General features: G+C 36.8%; 1 protein-coding gene across 1 annotated transcript in view; it reads left to right on the forward strand.

Annotated features, from left to right (window-relative positions):
* The window catches only part of LOC148851253 (uncharacterized), a 31,121-nt gene extending 25,700 nt beyond the window's left edge, over nt 1–5,421 (forward strand). Inside the window, exons 3-6 of the mRNA XM_088942930.1 lie at nt 3,186–3,316; nt 3,404–3,478; nt 3,814–3,963; nt 4,871–5,421. Of these exons, the coding sequence (XP_088799056.1) occupies nt 3,186–3,316; nt 3,404–3,478; nt 3,814–3,963; nt 4,871–4,990 (476 nt within the window). The 3' untranslated portion in view covers nt 4,991–5,421. The remainder of the gene's footprint in view (nt 1–3,185; nt 3,317–3,403; nt 3,479–3,813; nt 3,964–4,870) is intronic.
* The last annotated feature ends 12,793 nt before the right edge of the window (nt 5,422–18,214 follow it).

An 18,214-nucleotide genomic window follows, 5' to 3' on the forward strand; every position in this document is an offset into this window, starting at 1 on the left:
TTTTGACCATGACTTGCAGAACCAAAATATCATCCTTTAGTTGGGGTAATTCTGCATGTTGGATTGACTACAAGTTAAATGCCACCAAATTTTAGCCAGATCAAACAAGGTTTGACTGGTCAAACAGTCACTTCTTTTTTGGTTGGTGATGCATTGCCACTGATCTTGGCAAAGTCCAGCCCTGTTGTCCAATTGGCCTCAGATGGCTCATAGCCTCATTGTTTTCTGTTGATGGATTTAGTTAAATTGTGCATGTCGTGATGTTTATGTTAGGGGTGGCCTCTCTCCTTTGTTACAGTCCGTCTTCTGGGGATATTTGGGCTCAGAGACAGTCATTCCCATCTCATGTCAATGGCCTTGGTGCAATGTCTGAGCTGACCTTTACATGATGATATGGGCTTGCCACATCAGCCTTAGCTTTTTGTGTGTACCAAGGTAGTTAGCTGGGTGAAAAATCCTTAACAGTATGTAAAATATGGATAGCAAAATCTTTGAGTTAATGGCTGTAAACAAGTCAAACCATACATTCTGGCATTATAAACTATGCAAAGAGAGGAATTAGGCTTGGTTGGATGGTAAAGTCTTGGCCTGACAAGTATGAGAACACAGATTTGAGTCTGGAAGTGGCCACTTTGTGCTAAAATTCTGGTAGTTATGTTCATATACAGTTCATCCTTCTGAAGACCCTGGATATAGTTCTAGAATGGAAGATGGAGAACATCCAATATCCATATTATATTGGATAGTTTTCTAAAAGCTCTAACATAAATTCTGTCCATAATATGCCAAAGGTCTGCAAGATATGGTTGTTCTTGCTGAAGACATGGCTTCGAACCTCTAATATGATCCAAATGCAACTTTCTGTGTCTGCTTCCACACAAAACATGTCTAGAAAGAATGTGCTGTCTTGCAATATCATACTCGGGATTAAGGCCAGCAAGAAATTCAAAAACCCTATACTTCTCTAGGAGCTTCTGGTAGGCAGCTTCATCCTTAGTGGTTTCCCAAATAACTGTCTCCAGATGGTCAATCTCCTGCCACGGGGTTTTAAGGGTTGAAAAGCAAACAGCAATAGGTCTATCTCCCTGCCTTGTAGCAATAATCTGATTCCTCAACTGATAGGTCCTAGCAACATTCTCACTCTGTGAGTAGGTTTCTGCAACCCCATCCCATATTTCCTTAGCTGTATTTGCCCACAAAAATTCTTACTTACATGGGGCAGCATTAAATTACACAGCCAAGTCATCACCATATAATTTTCCTGTACCCACCGGGAGCTGTTAGTTTTGGGTTTCACCTCCTCACCAGTGATATACCCTAACTTCCCGCGAGCACCAATGGCCATCTTTGCAGATTGTGACCATTCTAAGTAATTTAAACCATCCAACTTAACTGTAGTAATGGTCCCAGCCCCGAAAAGGTCTTCAACACCTCCTCCCACTGGTCCCATTTCACTCCCGGGTTTGTTTTCAACTCCGTTACCCTCCATAATTCTCAAAAAGGGGTTTGAAGGTTATTGTAAGATGAAAGAATATCAAATAAATCACTTCTGGTATCACCGACACCCTTCTGGTGCCCTAGATGATCTTCCCACAAAAGATTCATTTTCTACAGGACTTGAACCGCCCCCTTCTGAAAACTCCAAGGAACCCTAAAAAATTAGGGTGCCACTTCCTAGGTCAAAATTGAAGAGTCCAACAGAAATAGGACTCACCCCCTTTCTCTAGTTTTTCTTGAATTTGATGGGAAACCCTAGACCAGCTACAAGGCAAAACAGATCCACCAAAAAATCCAAAAACTGGGCTTACCTGAGATCTTTGATCAGCCTCTCAAATCACCATGCAGTCAGCTGATCTAGGGCTGCATGATAGAACAACTCAAGGAACCTTCGGCCTTCTCTGATACCAAGTAGAAATCACTTATTGCAATTTTAGATGAATTCCTTGTGAAGAGAAAGAAGAAGAAGATGAAGAGTTTCAGCAGTAGAGAGAAAAAAGGAGAAGAAAAGGAGTGGGATGTCAACCAGAATTGAATTAGTTCTGGCTGCCAACCCCTCTTTGTATTGTATACTCAAATTAAAAGAATAAGAGATTACAATGCCCTTAGTAGGGCGGCTACTTAAGTAGCTGAACAGTCACAACTTAAATAACATAAACTAATGGGCCTATAGCCCAATAACTTCCTAACTTAACAACTTAAAAATAAAAGACAAATAACTGAGCCCAATAACTAGAAATCGGCCCAACTCAACATATACCAAGAAGGCTACTTTGAGGGGAGCTGCTGTTTTCCATACTGTCCTACGGAAACCTCTCCATCTCTTCACAGTTCAGCCTATTGTAAAATGATTTTACCTTGAAAACTCCTGATTTTTCCCCTATCCAAATTCTTTTATCTGGTCTTGATCCATCATGTCTGATTTTGCTGATGATTCTTTGCATCATCTCCATCCATTGCCCTATCTCCCAATCATTCAAATTTCTTCTGAATGTGGGGCACCATTCACCTGAACTCCCATCATGTGAAAATACTTCTGAAATCATGCACTCCTTGTTCTGTGTAATCTCAAACTGTTGGGAATATCTCCTTTAGAAGTTGCTTTCCACACCAGATGTCCTGCCAGAACTTTATCCTTGTTCCATCTCCAATTTCAAATTTAGTTCCCTTCTCAAATTCCAAAGATGATTTCTGTGTTCCTCTTCATACTGCTCACCCATATGATATGTTAGCTTCTCCCAGCTCCCAGTTTAGATTGCTTGATCCATATTTTGACAAGATGTTAAGCTGTTCATTCCATCTTTAATACCACTTATGCATGCCACATTAAGTTTTCTAATTCTTCTCACTCCTAGACCCCCAGCCTTCCTTGAGCTGCAAACCTTGCTCCACTTGACTAATGCAATTGGTTAATTTAGTTTCATATAGACCTTTTAACATGTTAACATGTATGGATATGGATCTAGGAGGCACCATAATTAAGTGGCTATACAATTCATGACTTCACACTTGCTTTGGCTCTGACTGCATAGCACTAATATGCTTCTGAAAAATCGTATCAAGAAAACAAACATATGTATTTCCAGCTTGTCAATTCTGGTTCTATTTGAATTTGAACACTCTTAACTCCTTCAGGTATCCTTTCTATCTAGTGAACCAATTTAAAGGGGGAATTTTTGTGATTGTAGGAAAGGTTGCAATGGAAGGAAAAGTGGAGCATAAATTTGACATGAAGCCCCATAATGAAAATATTGAGGCGTATGGTAAATTATGCCGTGAAAGGACAAACAAATGTATGATTAAAACTAGACAAATACAGGTTAGTATGTCAGTTTATTCTCTGTTTTCTTATGACTGGAATCTCATGTTCTCTTTCCTTGAGTTAATAAATTCTTTGTCCAAAAAGGTAATTGACAATGACCATGGAGTTCTTATGAGGCCATTGCCTGGAATGGTTGGTTTAGTGGCATCTGGTTCTAAGGTACTCATTTGTAACTTTTCTTTACCAGAACAATTATGTTACTGTTAATTTTCTTATATGTTTCTATTGTCTAGAAATTATCTAGTTCTTGTGATATTTAGAAATCCATTTCTGGGTTTTATAAAGGGACTGTGCCTTATGTAGGAAAGCATGGTTCAGTCGTTGTCCTTGTTTTCCTCTAATGCTTTTAACTTCCTGTAAAAGCTAGGTTATGTTGTTTAAAGAATTCTGTTTTATTCCAAAGCCTACTAGATCCCATCTGTGAAAGAAGATAATGCTTTGTCTTTAACGCCAGTAATTTCATACGTGATGTCTTTCTGCTACAATTTGTCCAGGATAAGAAGAAAGTGACTCCTGTGAAGGGAACGGACATGAAAAGAACAAGAAGGGACCGTGGGGAACTGGAGGATATTATGTTTAAGCTCTTTGAAAGGCAACCGAACTGGACATTGAAGCAGCTGGTCCAAGAGACGGATCAACCTGCAGTAAGTTTTTTAATTGCTCCTTTGCATACCTTTTTCTGGGCAAAGCAGTATGTTTCTCTTTAAGAAACATACTGCTTTGTGCTTACATCCATGGAAGGTCCCCATGAAATTTACCATTCTCAACTCAAACTGTATACAGCCTTGGTGAACAATTTAGCTTTTACATTATCGGATCATGTTTCTCAAGGTTTCCTAATCCATGTACAGCAAAAATACCCCTGTATGATGAATTTTTCGTACTGTCCTCCAGACCCCTCCAACACCTTTTCTTCACAAGCACTAGATATTGTGGTTCTGCATATTGTGGGGGTGTACTAAGGGAGAGTTCAACTCATCTTCAGCTTCATAGAACTCTCCTCTTTCCTTTTAACTTGTCCCATTAATACTGTATGCCCTTCAAAAGGAATTCCTTACATTTGAACAAAGTTTTGTTTGTTTTGAGATACCGGCATCTGGTATCCAATATTGACTTGGAGAGTTTATTGGTTAAGTTCTATAGGTTGGTATTGGTTTCTGGTCTGCAAAGTGATGAAATAGTATGGAAGAAAAAGATTGGCTTGGGAAAAATGATTGACATGAGCAATGAAGAAATATTAGGTGATATTTGGGAAATTGGGGTAAACTAAGGGGGTGGTCGACAACTTGGTTAGTTTTGTTTTTGGAAACAAAAATAATGGCTATATCAGCAAAATTATGTGGCAAATGTTTTTGTTTTCAAAACAAAACCATGTTGTTGAACACCCCCCAAGTTGTTTGTCTAAATTAAGTCTAGAAATGCAGCTGACAACAGTGAATTCGTAGGGATCTTCTATTGTAGACGTGATTAATCAATCAAAAAAGTAGATACATAGTTAACCGGTCAACTGTATGCATTTAATTTTTTTTTTCATTTTTTTATTTCTGGCAGCAATTCTTGAAGGAGATATTGAATGAACTCTGTGTTTACAATAAGAGAGGTACAAACCAAGGAACTTATGAGCTTAAGCCGGAATACAAGAAATCTGCTGAGGATGTAGATGCTGAATAATTTAACACCTTTTTTCCTGATTCTATATCAGTTTGTGCAACTATTTTTCTTCTTTTTCTTCCCCATAAGCTGATTGTGTCAAAAAAATTAAGATGGAGCAACACCCCTAGTTCTTCTGAGATCCATGACAAAATAATGATCCCAGTTGCAGCCAAGGGGTTCAATGTAACATCATGAAGAGAGACGAGGCATATAGGATAGAAGTATATAAAGACGTTTAAGATCTCAGGTCTAGCATTTAAGTTACAGCCCTTATCTATTCAATTCTCATGTTATCACAAAAGCATTAAACTATTTGTATTTTGTCAAATGGAGGACTTCAAAATGTACCTGTTGTCTGCTGACTGTGGTGGAGTTTGATAACGTCTGATTGAAATGAAAATAGACATGGTCAAGGAATAAAAAACTGTTTGTCACTGTCCTTTTTAACATTTTTACATGTACACCTGTTATCTTTTTATCTTTAGTTAGTTTTAATATTTAAATGGAATATGTAGGCCTATATCATTCAACATGCATGGGTGATTCTGTGCTGTCTCCTCCTGAGTTTGACTTACCAGAATAATCAATGCTTAGCTTCACCAACTAATATGGCTGAATTAGGGTAGATACTTCATTTCTTTGTATGTAACTCCAACAAATCAAATTTTGTAATCGCCAGCCGGGTCAAGCCCTCGTACTTGCATCACAAGACGAGAAGACCATGAATTACTTGGGCCCAGCCACTAGTCCATCAATGTTTCTACTCATTTACCATCTTTTGTCAGATGCTTACATGCCACGGAGGAGCAACTCAGGTCATCCTATACAAAAATTGATAGCCAGGGAATCATTCTCTAGTCTCTACCATTAATTTCGCTAACTTCATAATTTCTCTTTGATGCCAATTACTCATGCAAGGATAGTCTTTTTGGTATCCCTTTGAATCCACTTGAACCACCCACTCTCTCTGTCTCTGGTGTCTCCAAATTTCCCTTCTATTGTGGGCCTAGTGGCCTTAATCTCCGTATTGGTGGGCCTTGTGATGTAATAGGAAAGGGAAAAAAAAAACTCTTCCAATTTTGCTGTGGGCGTTCTGTAATGGAACATGACTAGAGTTTAATTTTAATGAATGTATTGGATAAAATAAAGTTTAGAGTTTGTAGTCCTAGACTTCAAGTTATCATCATTATCATTCATCATCTCCGGGGCAATGGACAAGACAACAATATTAAATTGTATCTTCAAGATGGTTTTGTCTTATAAACGAAAATATTATGTAAGCATTGGACATGTTGAAACTTGGGAGACTTTCGTGTCAATTCGAAGGCCGCTACTGTGTTGAGCTGAGCCTTCGATGGGCCGGACAGGACTCGCTGGGATCGCCATGTAGCAAAGAATCCTCTGCCCGGCTGCCTAAAGGGCTCAGATCTGCTACTCACAAGTTGTTCTCACATCCCTACTCACGAGATAATACAGATACGGCTGTGCATTGAAAATATCATTCACGGGAGGTATTTCCAATACATGGCAATGGTGTTATGTGGGCAGGGATGTGGGAACTATGTATAACAGATCCGGATTGAACTTTAAATACCTCAAATCCACATCTCTCCATCAATGATAATATACAAATACGTCCATGTGAAATGCTAAGCTTAAGATTTAAGAACTTATTTTCTTTTGAACCTTGCAAATTTATCTTTCTTTCTTTTTTTTTTTTTAATTTTTTTTCGCGGGCCCATACAAATCAATCTTACGCTGTAAATCTAGAATATTTGTGCAGGACCCACTGTTTGGGGGACCCACTTGAGATGACAATAACAATCGAGAAATATGATGTACGGTGCATTATTTGTAGGAAAACAAACTGCATGGCGTAGTATCGCTCCCGAATATATTCGGTCAAAGAAGAATAAAGAACACGTAACAAACAGTCTTCCCCTAGTCCCATGTGTAGAGCAAAAGGTGCATGGCACACATCTCTGAACTCTGATGAGTGATGAACGCAAAGCAGCGTTGTTTGTAATGTAACCAACTAGTAGATCCTCACTAGCTAGTCACTATTGGAGAGAGTTTGAATTTAATTTACTTCTTAGTTCACCATTTGTAGTTTACTTATAGATTGTATGGCAACAGGTCTTCGGAGGGGTAGGAGTTAGGGCTTCAACTAACAATATCAAGCTCTCTCCATGGTTTTAGGCTTTTTTTTTTTAGAGAATCAAGTATTCACACGACATATATTACCATGTCAGAATTAACTCTACAAAAGACAAAATACATAAGACCTTTTGCTTTTATGGTATTGTCTCTCTCTTCTTTATTGTTTATATCCATATATATTCTACTTTGGCAATGGGCTCTATGCTTCGTGTTTGAGGACTTGGGAATTGGGATTAGACCGTTCATGAATAGACCCATCACTGCAATTGGACTTAGGTCATCTCAGTGAATCTCTGTGGCATGTAGCAGGCAAAGCCTTGACTAGTGAGACTGATCCGATCGGACTCGTCTCAGACTCCACAAATTCCCATCACGAGTGACGAGCCTCGCATTAAAACCTTGCTTCTTGTGCTTACTCTAAACTCTAAAACGAAAACGATGGAATGGTCTACTTCATCCTGCATTGGCAAGAATTGACTGAAATCGTCAGCATTGCTATGCGCCATGATGCCATGTTCCTTATTGTATCAATGGATCCCCATCTTCCATACATGTGACTTCACTGACTTGAGAGCTGGCAATGAAGCAGGGGGATTCTTCATTGCTTTTACAATGAGAGAATCGATGAGTTTGTTATGATTTCAATTTGTGACTCATTGCTCCATGAATCCTCCACTGTAGCACATTAATCAGGACATCAATTGGATTGCTGAATGCCTGAATCTATTCTGGGATAGGTGTCAATTGGTTTGGGGCGTCTTCGTTTTAATTATGACCCCTCGTCCTCATGCACAATTAATTAATTTTCTTGCTTGAGTGGTTAATTCTGTCACCTTCTTTTGGAAATAATAGTTTGTCATCTTGGAAATGCAATAAGGGTACAAGTAGTTCACGCGCATGATGATTTGACGCAGCATCTGGTTCAATCAGTTAACATTTGCACTTGTTGATATCATCTGGGACAAGATTATATTGTCTAGAGAATCCATCTTCCTACTTTCTTGGGTATAGACGTCGACATAATTCTTGAGCATAGTGTATGTTTCAGTTTTTAATAATTTTGCCTTTTATATAAAATTAATTGAATAGCTAATCAGATTTATTCTTTCCTGCTTCATTGAAATCTCCGATCTAAACATTTATAGCATTAGCTAACTCTTTATTTCTTTACTACTATATGTTTTGACTTGCACACTTTTATTTAATTTATTAATTTTCTGCCTGCCCAAATTCCAGATTTCCTTCCATCACCAACATCAGTTGATATCCTTTTGACATGTTTCTCTAAATGAGCATAACATTAGTTTTTTGGTATTTCTTAATGTACTAGTAAATGTGTATATGCATTGCACTTGATAGTTTTGAATGACAATAATAGTAAAAATTCAATAACAAAAAAAATCAATAGTAATAATAATTTTAATGTTCTTATCAAAACCCATGTAATAAAGATAAGTAATTAAATCATGCTGTGTATTGGTGAAATAGATGACCTATCTGACTAGGTCAACGGGCTATGAATGAAACATTTGTTTTTTTTTTTGTGTTTTTTAGTTATTTTCATCATTAATACAGTAACTCTCATTTTTATAAGTATTTTTGTTTAATATGATGAATATGTAATATTAAATACATGCTTTATTTTATTTTGTAAATTTTATAATGTTTTCTGTATTTATATTTTATTATTTAATTTATGACATCACAAATTTATTTGTTTGACATGAGGGAAATGTGTTTTGTTTGATTTTTAGAACATTGGTTTTTTTTTTTTTTTATGTTTTTTCTCTTATCTCATGGTCAAATCATCCGATCAAACAGTCAGTATTTTGGATCCATTTATCATCAAATTACTTGCTTGCAAAACACCATTAGCTTGATCACCAATATGGTGACCAAACTGTTCAAACCAATTGAATGGTTTGACCTAGTTAGTGGGGTCACAAGTTAGACATCAATTATTTTTTTTCCTTGATTTTTGTATTTCATTTTCATCATTAATAAAAATAATTTTTATTTATTAAGTTTATACTCTTAAGATGATGAATACATAAAAAAAATTATTTCTAATTTTTTACAATTTACTGTAATCATGGTATACCCAATTGACTTAGATGGTTGAATTTTTGTGCCACCACTTGCATGGATAAAAAAAGCTAGTTTATTCTTGGGTCAATTTTATTGTATTCCATTTTCATTCTTAGTAAAAAGAAATCTTATTTTTCAAACTTATTTTTGTTTAATATGATGAATATAAATATCAGAGATGTATTCAATTGTTTTTCTACAAAACTTCTACCCTTCTTTTTTTTATGTTTCTATCTTTTTAAATATTTATTATTTAATTATGACATCATGGGTTGACCTATTTGGTCCTTAAGGTTGGACCGCTGACTTATCATATTGATGGTAAAATGATTTCACTTTTAGATCAATTTTAAATTTTGCATTTCATTTACATCATTCTTTTATCACACTTATTTTTGTTTAATATGATTACTATATATTAGAGATGTGAATAACTTTTTTATATTTTAAACTATTTAGTATTTAATTATGTAATTATAGGTTGACCTATTTAACTCAAATGGTTGAATTGATTACCCACCACTTGAAAAAAAAATTATTTGTGAGCTATTTTAAAAATATAGGGGTTTATACCATTAAAATTATTGTTCATGGATTTAATTAGTGGAATTTAATGATGAGAAAACAAGGGTAACTTAAATATAGGATTCAATGAGAGAAAATGGGAGTTAATACTATACATATAGGTTTAATGTGGGAGAATAAAATAAATTTAATAGTTGCATTCAAATTATAGTTTTTACCCTCAAAATAGAGATTAACTAAATTCGAAAAGAGGTGCATTTTTGTTAAAAAAGTTCCAGAAACCATGTGAAGATATTCCCACTTTTTATAGTAGTATATATAGATTAGGCCTTGAAGATGGAAATTGCTGAGAAATTCAAAGAAAGTTATTACTTCAACCTTATTAACAATTAGGCTGTGTTTGATTTGAGGGAAAAAGTAGGGAAAGGTGGGGAAACCTTTACAAACCATGTATAAGTTTCCCTACCTTTTCCTTCAAACCAAGCATAATGTTAATGCATTAAATAATTCATAAGTTAGTGCTAGTCAATGACTTAGTCCTAGGTTAAATTAAACTAGTATATATAAAAGAATAAATGCATAAAGAAAGCTAGTGCTTGTAAAATGACTTAGTCCTAGGTTAAACCAAAACCATTTAATTTCTTTTTGAAGCAATGAATTTTCATTAAGCAATCTAACAAGAAAATCTTTATCTATAAACACATGAAGTATTATTATATTTATCAGTAGATAAAAGCTGTGATGATTGTTTTAGTTTGAAGAAGGATGTCATGGATTTTCTTTCTATCATCATCATCCTCATCTGGGCCTTATCCCTAGTATATGGGAATTGGCTATATGAATCCTATTTCACCATTTTGTTCTATTTAATGGCGTATTCATTGTTAATTAAGCTTAATATAATATTGCTTTTCTGAGAATGTTTCACGAACAGGCCAAGTAAGGAGATTCCCTACATGAACCAACTCTCATGTGGAGTGACCTTGTGGTGGATCCAGACTGTCCATCAGATAGGGCACCCACCAAATGACCACATGTTCAGTCCCATAGTACACATCATCCATATACCCCACCTTGTATTAGTGGTTTTGAGTCTTTTGACACTATTATTAGTGATTTAAAGTTCTACCTTCTAATATAAAGCTTACCTATAAAAGTGGGGTTCTTTTGTATATGTGGCAAAGTGTCTAAGACCAACTTTTTTTTTTGTTTGAATAGATCGGGTGGGGAGAAGAACTTGGAGGTTCTACATATAATCTTAAACTAATTTTTCACATGCAAGATTCCTTGGTCATTTAGGGTATATATTGCATCTCTAAGAAAACTATGTCTAGCTCAACTGCACTTTGCTAAAAAGTGTAATCCAGCATCATTGGTCTCCTATTACTAATTTAGTATTTTGTCTTTTTCTAAAAGGAAAGGTCCAATGGCTATTATTTACTGAATGTGTTTATATATATTGAGGCTTAGTCTGAGGACAGCACAAATAAGGTTTTGCATTGAACACATTTATATTTGCACTCTTTTCAAACTAATTAAGCCTAGCATTTTTTTTTTGGCTCCAAGGGATTACATAATGGCCCAATATTAAAAAAAGATATAAACCAATGAATTGGAATATTTAGTTTAATTCATAAACTAACTAATAAACATACACGACAAAAAAAAAAACACTACAGTTCTATACAAGCTTAACTTAATTATTAGATATAAATAAAATATTAGCTATTAGTTCCATAAAACTTCTGTAAATCTCTCATATCATAAACAGAACAATGATAAAAATTAAAATTAACTAAGAAGGTGTTTGGCAACATGATTGATTTGTGTTTTAAAGCAAAATCAACTGTAACATCAGCAAAATTGAACCGTTGAATGTAGATATAGTTTTTCTTTTCTTTTTTGGGAATAAGTGGAAAATCCATTGTTAATGCAATAGTTAAAATCACTTTAGAGGATATAAGTGTTGAGAGCAATTGAATGTAATTCTAAGGAACCGTTTAACCTAAAAGTTTAAGCTGTTAGTCAAGGTTCTTGAATAGTTTTTTATTTTCTAATATGTCCTCTCACACAAAGGTTAGTCAATCCGGATTGAAGTGTGAATAAATACAGATCCACCCATACTTTGTACTGAAATTTAATTAATTATAATAGGGTGGTGAGGATAAAACACTTGTCAAACAGATATTATCTCAAAGAAGGATTCAACCTAAAAGCTGGGATCTTTTTATTCTATAGTGGTAAGAAATTTCAAGAACGGGAAAATATTATGCTATTTAAATTAAAAAAAAATAAAAAACTTATCGTTATGTATAGAATATAAACCAACAGAACTCTAATCCTGTATTTAGATACATCTGAACTTAATCTTTATATCGTATATCGTATGCAAATTGATGAGTTCATGAGAAATTATGATTGCAGTTAGTCATTTTACCGTCGGTTGATGGTTACGTGATGTTTCTGTTTAACATTTAGCAACTTGGGAACTTGCATGCCAAGCTGACATTTCATCCCTTGTCTGCAGCTTCAAGAAGATTGATGAGCACTACTGAAATGGCTTTCTTCTCATGAATTTTATATATATATATATATATCAACCTATTTAATTAACAATCTAATCTAACAGCTTAAGTTTTTAGGTTGAATAGTTCTTTGATATGGTATTAGAGCCATTTTTATCCAAATAACTTAATATTGGATCTTCATTACCCTATTATAATTAATTAAGTTCTTTGAAAGTTCAAGCCCAATGAACTTAAACCATGGCTGAATGGTTATTTGAGAAACTTCATCACAATGAGATATCTGAAAATGATGGCGCTTTGTGTGCGACCTACCTCTTTCGAAAGGGTCTATGATGAGTAGCCATAACAAGGGGATCAGAACTTGGTGTGGCTGCTATTATATTGAATATGGGTTGCCATAAAAGCAACATGTAGTCACTAGCTAGCCCATGTATTCCGCGACACAGTTGCACCTTTTTCCTCAGTGCCATGATTAGGCGCATTCTTCTTGTCATGCATCAGACTCCAGTGCTGTAGATAATTAATTAGTTCGAATCTACCAAAACACCTTTCCTGCTACTGCCACTGGATCATGTTAACCCGGCCATATATGTTGGATTCATCCTTTTTACAGCTTAATACATTAATGATCGAAATAAATTAAAAAAAAAAAATTATCTAATTGCCCTGGCCTCTCTCGGTAGGGTATATATCTTTTTTTTTTCTTTAATTTGTAGAATATTTTTAGACTCTTGGGCACACAGCTTGACCTTCACCAACCATCTAGTCAAAAACACTGATAAGTTACATTCATTGAACATGCTTTTTCTCTCTCTCTCTCTCATCAGGAGATGCTGGAATTCTTCTTAAGGCTCGGTTGTCCTTTTCCACGATAAGACTAATCAAGCAGAGAAACTTTGAAGTTAAAGCGACACAAAAGTCATCTCAGGAAGAAACTAAGAAGATGATGGATTGATTTGCAGTTGAATGCGATCAGTTCTACTAATTAATAATAGTGCCTTGAATGAACGAATGAATAAATGAATGAATGAATGAACTCCTTCCTGATTGCGAGTGGGAGTGGCCAGTGAAGTGTCGTCCACTGATGCATGCATGAGCAGCACGCGTGCCTGATACGTGGGAACAGTGATGCAGATCTTGACAAAAGGCCTACTAGGAAGCCACGTTGTCATCTTAATAAAGGTCAAAGGATAGATCAGCAGGCATCTTCTGTCCCAAGATTCCAATCTCATCTTTTCATATGAACATGCATGAGTGAACTTTTTCTAATGAAGTTTGCCCCCCTCCTCCCTCTTATACGTGTGGGACCCTTCTTCGGTATGGTGCATTTTAAAGTTAAGATGGTAATGGAGATAGTCACTAGCCACTCCCTTCAAAGGAGACATTAGAAGACTGAAGGGTACATTATATATACACCAGGTACACAATAAATGCAGAGAGAGAGAGAGAGGCCTTGAAATGAAAAGTAACCAAATGGGTACATCTGGTTGCATATAATATTTAGCTGATGAGGTGAATGGACCAAACCTAAATCAGTAAATGAGAAAGGATTGCAGTACTGAAGGTGGTCCCCTATAAACTATAAATTCCTCAAGTATAGGGTTGCAAGTAACGGAAGGGGTACATACCATCTGGTCCTATATCTAGTTGATGAATGAACCAAACCTAAATGAGAGAGTTGCACTAAAGGTGGTCCCTCCCTTGCAAATTCCTCAGAAAGAAAGGTTTCCTCGTTGTCACATGTAGCACACTTGGATACCTAGTATATATAATTAGATTAGATGATCACAGCCAGTCAGCCACACCCATATCGAGTTTACATTCAGGGGGGGTTGGTCCATGATACATTGCTGGTTTTATACTTATTAGGTCCTTCTTCTTTCGATGTTAACTAGAAAGAAGACCTTTCCCCTACTTGAGCCCAGAGAAGGAAAACAAAAAGACAACTATGTAAACAACTATCTACTTTGACAGGATTTGTTCAATCTAGCTAATAGGTATGCTGTATTATATTACTAGTAGTACAGTACAAAGAGAAGGAATAATAAAAAGAAGTGGAGAGAGAGAGAGAGAGAGAGAGAGAGAGAGAGAGAAAGTGAGAGAGAGAGAGAGAGGGGCAACTGAGCAGTCAATCAATCTTAACGAGTCTGAGGTTATCATGAATGTAGAAGTCTTTCCAGTCAAAAAGAATTAAAGAAGAAGACTGCATGACAGACACATAAATATGAGAAACTGAAATTGATTAATCAATCCATCCACCGCTCCATTTTTTTTGATGGACCATTGCAATTGCATACATACCCACTTTAAGGGATTGCATCAATCCATCTCATTGGGGATGGACCCACTAGCTAAAGCATATGTGACCATTTTCTTTTTCTCTACCAACTGGTCGTCTACTCTGGAATTCTAGATCTTGTACAGTGATTGTGATTTAAAAAAAAAAAAAAAATTGGGAGTGGAAGGAATCACTTTTTCCTCTGAAATGGCCAAGCAAAAACTCTCAAGAGAGTTGCTAGTGGGTAGATCCACTAAGAATTTTTCCACAAGAGCCAACCCGCATAAAGCTAGGAGGATATGCCCAAGGAGGGGAAAGGCTTTTGGTTCGATCGGTCTAAAGCCGCATCTCGATCTGGTGTGGATGATGACCTTGTACAAACCGTTATCATTGTTTTTATCACTAACAACGGCGCCTTCCTCATAACCAGCACTTCTGTCTGGGAAGAAAAACGAAGGAATAAGCACCAAAATTTCCCCTAACCCTATCCCTAGCGTGATCGTGATTGATCATTCACCTACTGATGAATGACTCCATCACTTGAGTCGTTTTCTGTTTTTCAGAAGAGGATCGGAAAAACCGTTCTTCATCTAGTCCCAAATTGTTCGTGCTCACTGCTTCATTCAATCCTAAAACTATTCAACAAGCCTAATAGATCTCTCCTGAGTCCTGATTGGACGTATAGTACAATAAGCCAGGCCATCTGATGATATATATGATTTATCGATCTCACTAGTCACTCCTTTAGGCTTGGAATTGGATGATCCACTGGGTGAAGACATTTCGTGTCGCTTAGCTTCACGCCTTCACCCAAATATATATGAGTCATTGAGCCGCATTGATTCGTCGCCGCCAGCTATCTAGGTTGAATCTTTTTTAGTCTGCCCACGATTCTCAGATTCTTCATGGATGAGATGAGATGTCAGATGAGAAGGTCTAGAGGTCTAAGAGTGTAGCTCGGTAGCTAGGTTAGTTTAAACAAGTGTGAATTAATTGACTGCCGCCTATTACAAGTCGTACGTACTTCCAGTTCTATCCATCTATGATGTATAATATTATTATTAATCACATGAAATGAGATGGATGAACTGCGATGTTTATGCAGCAGGCGAGTTCGGTCCATCTCAAGTTGGCTCATATCATATCCCAGATTGTTTTAAATTGTTAAGCTTTTATTGTACTTTGTTTGTTGTTCAATGGGTTGGAAGCAAGTATTCATTGGAATCCTACCTGATGATGCATTTAGCATTTTAGCTAGGGGACGTGGTCACTGTCGTGAGTGTTTGGGTGTTAGCTTGCTAGTAGCCTCAGTGGTCGGCCGTCTAGCATGTAACCCCCCGTCAGTCCTTTGGGTGTATCCATGATCCATGATCCATCACGTGTTGCCTACCAACATGTCATGTTGTGATGGTGACTCCAGATTGATATTTGATTGATACCAGGCCATCTCCATTATATTCACTAGTGTATATAAGGCTTTGAGTTTTGCTTTGTGACAATAAGGCAAAGGCAAAGATTTCTTTCCCTTGTTTAATTGGTGTGTGTCTTCTGAGTTGTGACCCTCGTGTCCTATATTCTGTCCCCATGGCCAAACCCCATCTTTGATTCTTTTCTCTTTCCGCCATGCTCATTAAAGAAGAAAAGGGTGGAATGAATAAAGCCGACCTTGCTCTCTGCTTTTTTGAAAATCTGAGCAACTTTTCTGCTCTAAAAACCAGAACTACTGTTGAAAGGTTTTTTAAGCAAAACAGAAATCCCTTGTTACCTTTGTTAATTATCACCATGGATGCCTTTAATTTACTCCCAATGGGGTCAACCGGGTTGCACGAGTTGGCCCGAAACCCAATTGGGTCAAACCTGAGATTCGACTTTGTACAATCGGATCCAAAACTCTGACACTGAATCATTTCTGGCTGTCTGCCACGTACTAGGTAATTCAAAAGAAAATGGAGAGGCAACCGAAAAATTTGCAAGCTGGGGTTGGAACACACAAACACAGGCGGTGTCCGACACTGGTTCAGACTTCAGACTACTTCAATTCAGACCGGTTGGTCAGAACAATATCATGCATACTTTTGTAAAGCGTGGCTGTCACAATATATGTATTTACTCCTCGGCAGGCTCTCTCTTTATTTGAAATTTTAAAATGATGTTGGTCTCAATCGAGCGGGCAATATGTCTCCTAAAGCAAGGTGTTGGCATCAGAACACGCCCACAGGAGAGCAACCTTGGGAGTGGGATCCATATTTACTACCAGTGGCAAACACTTCATTAATTAGGAGGGTTCCTTAATGAAGTCTTCTAGAGTTCCATTAACCAAACAAAATCTCTAGAGTTGCATTAAGCAAACAGAAACTCGATCACTAGAACAAATTATATCTCTTATTAAAAGGGCAAAAAGATAGATTCCTTTTGTTGGTTGGGACCTGTACTTTTTACACAATATTCTTCCATTAATTACAGGTCTCTCTCTCTCTATATATATATATAACTACCTAATTAATCCATCCATGGACCCCAACACTCTGATTAGAAATGGGGATTCCTTTCTAGCTAATTAATCCATCACAATCCATCCATGGACATCCATCCCGGACCCAAAATGATCCCATATATCAAATGATGGCTTTGATCAAGAAGATAAGCACTCCCACCTCCACCATTTGATGTGGGGATTCCTTAATTTCTCAATTACTGCATACAATTATAATTTTTAACCTTCCATCTAAATGTAATTGACAAGATGGGTTTAAGTCATTTTCTTAAATGAGTCTAGTAGTGACTTAATTAGTGGGTTTGGCAAGAGGGAGCAATTTGTCGAAATCATTTCCCCAGGAATCACTAATTTTGACAAACACCCATTTTTTCTTAATTAGAAATACCTTTAGTAGAAATGATGCTGATTTGCACTTCTATATGTGCGTTCTCCTATTAGGTATTTACATATTACTGGCTTTTGGACGTTATTGGCCTGGACACATCATTGTAATGCAAAAATAATCACAGTTTCAAAAAAAGCTATCTCCCTCAGCTTGGAGAATTGCCCAGTCCTACGAAAGTCGAGATCTTGAGCTAGCCCCCCAATTCTTGTATTAATGTTTCAAGAATCGGATTGCCAAATAAGGTTTCTTACAGTAATTTACAGGTTGATGAGGCAAGATGATAAAAAATGGAATCCATGAATTGATTTTCCCTTCCAAACACCACCCAATGGTGTGTATTGACGAGTAGAGATTGCACTGCCCGTACGGAGTGCATACAGAGAATATAAAAAATTCTGATGACATAGAAGAGATTACAGAGTTAAAACCGTAGAAGGTGGAAGTGGTAGGGTCTTGTGTGTCGATGGGGACGGGAACGCATGGAGAATCCACCCCCCGCTCGTGCGCGCTATATCTATCAATGGCGGCTCAGCCCCCTGCTCAATTATCATCATTAATGGTATGGAGCCAAACCAGAAGCTGTTAGCCTCAACACTACAGACTACCGGCTTCTCTCTCTCTCTCTCTCTCTCTCTCTCTGTCTTCTGTAGTGCGATGAGGGTTGTCTTGTCAGCCAAGAGGAGTGGGGGAGAGAGAATGTGGGAGACAACCAAAAACAATTGAAGGGTGTTAACAGTTGACACAACGTTTTTTGAGGACCGGTTGTGGGACACCCTTCCAC

The sequence above is a fragment of the Nelumbo lutea genome, chromosome 5, assembly GCF_056320005.1.
Source record: "Nelumbo lutea isolate HS-2025 chromosome 5, American lotus-T2T, whole genome shotgun sequence".
Lineage (NCBI taxonomy): Eukaryota > Viridiplantae > Streptophyta > Magnoliopsida > Proteales > Nelumbonaceae > Nelumbo > Nelumbo lutea.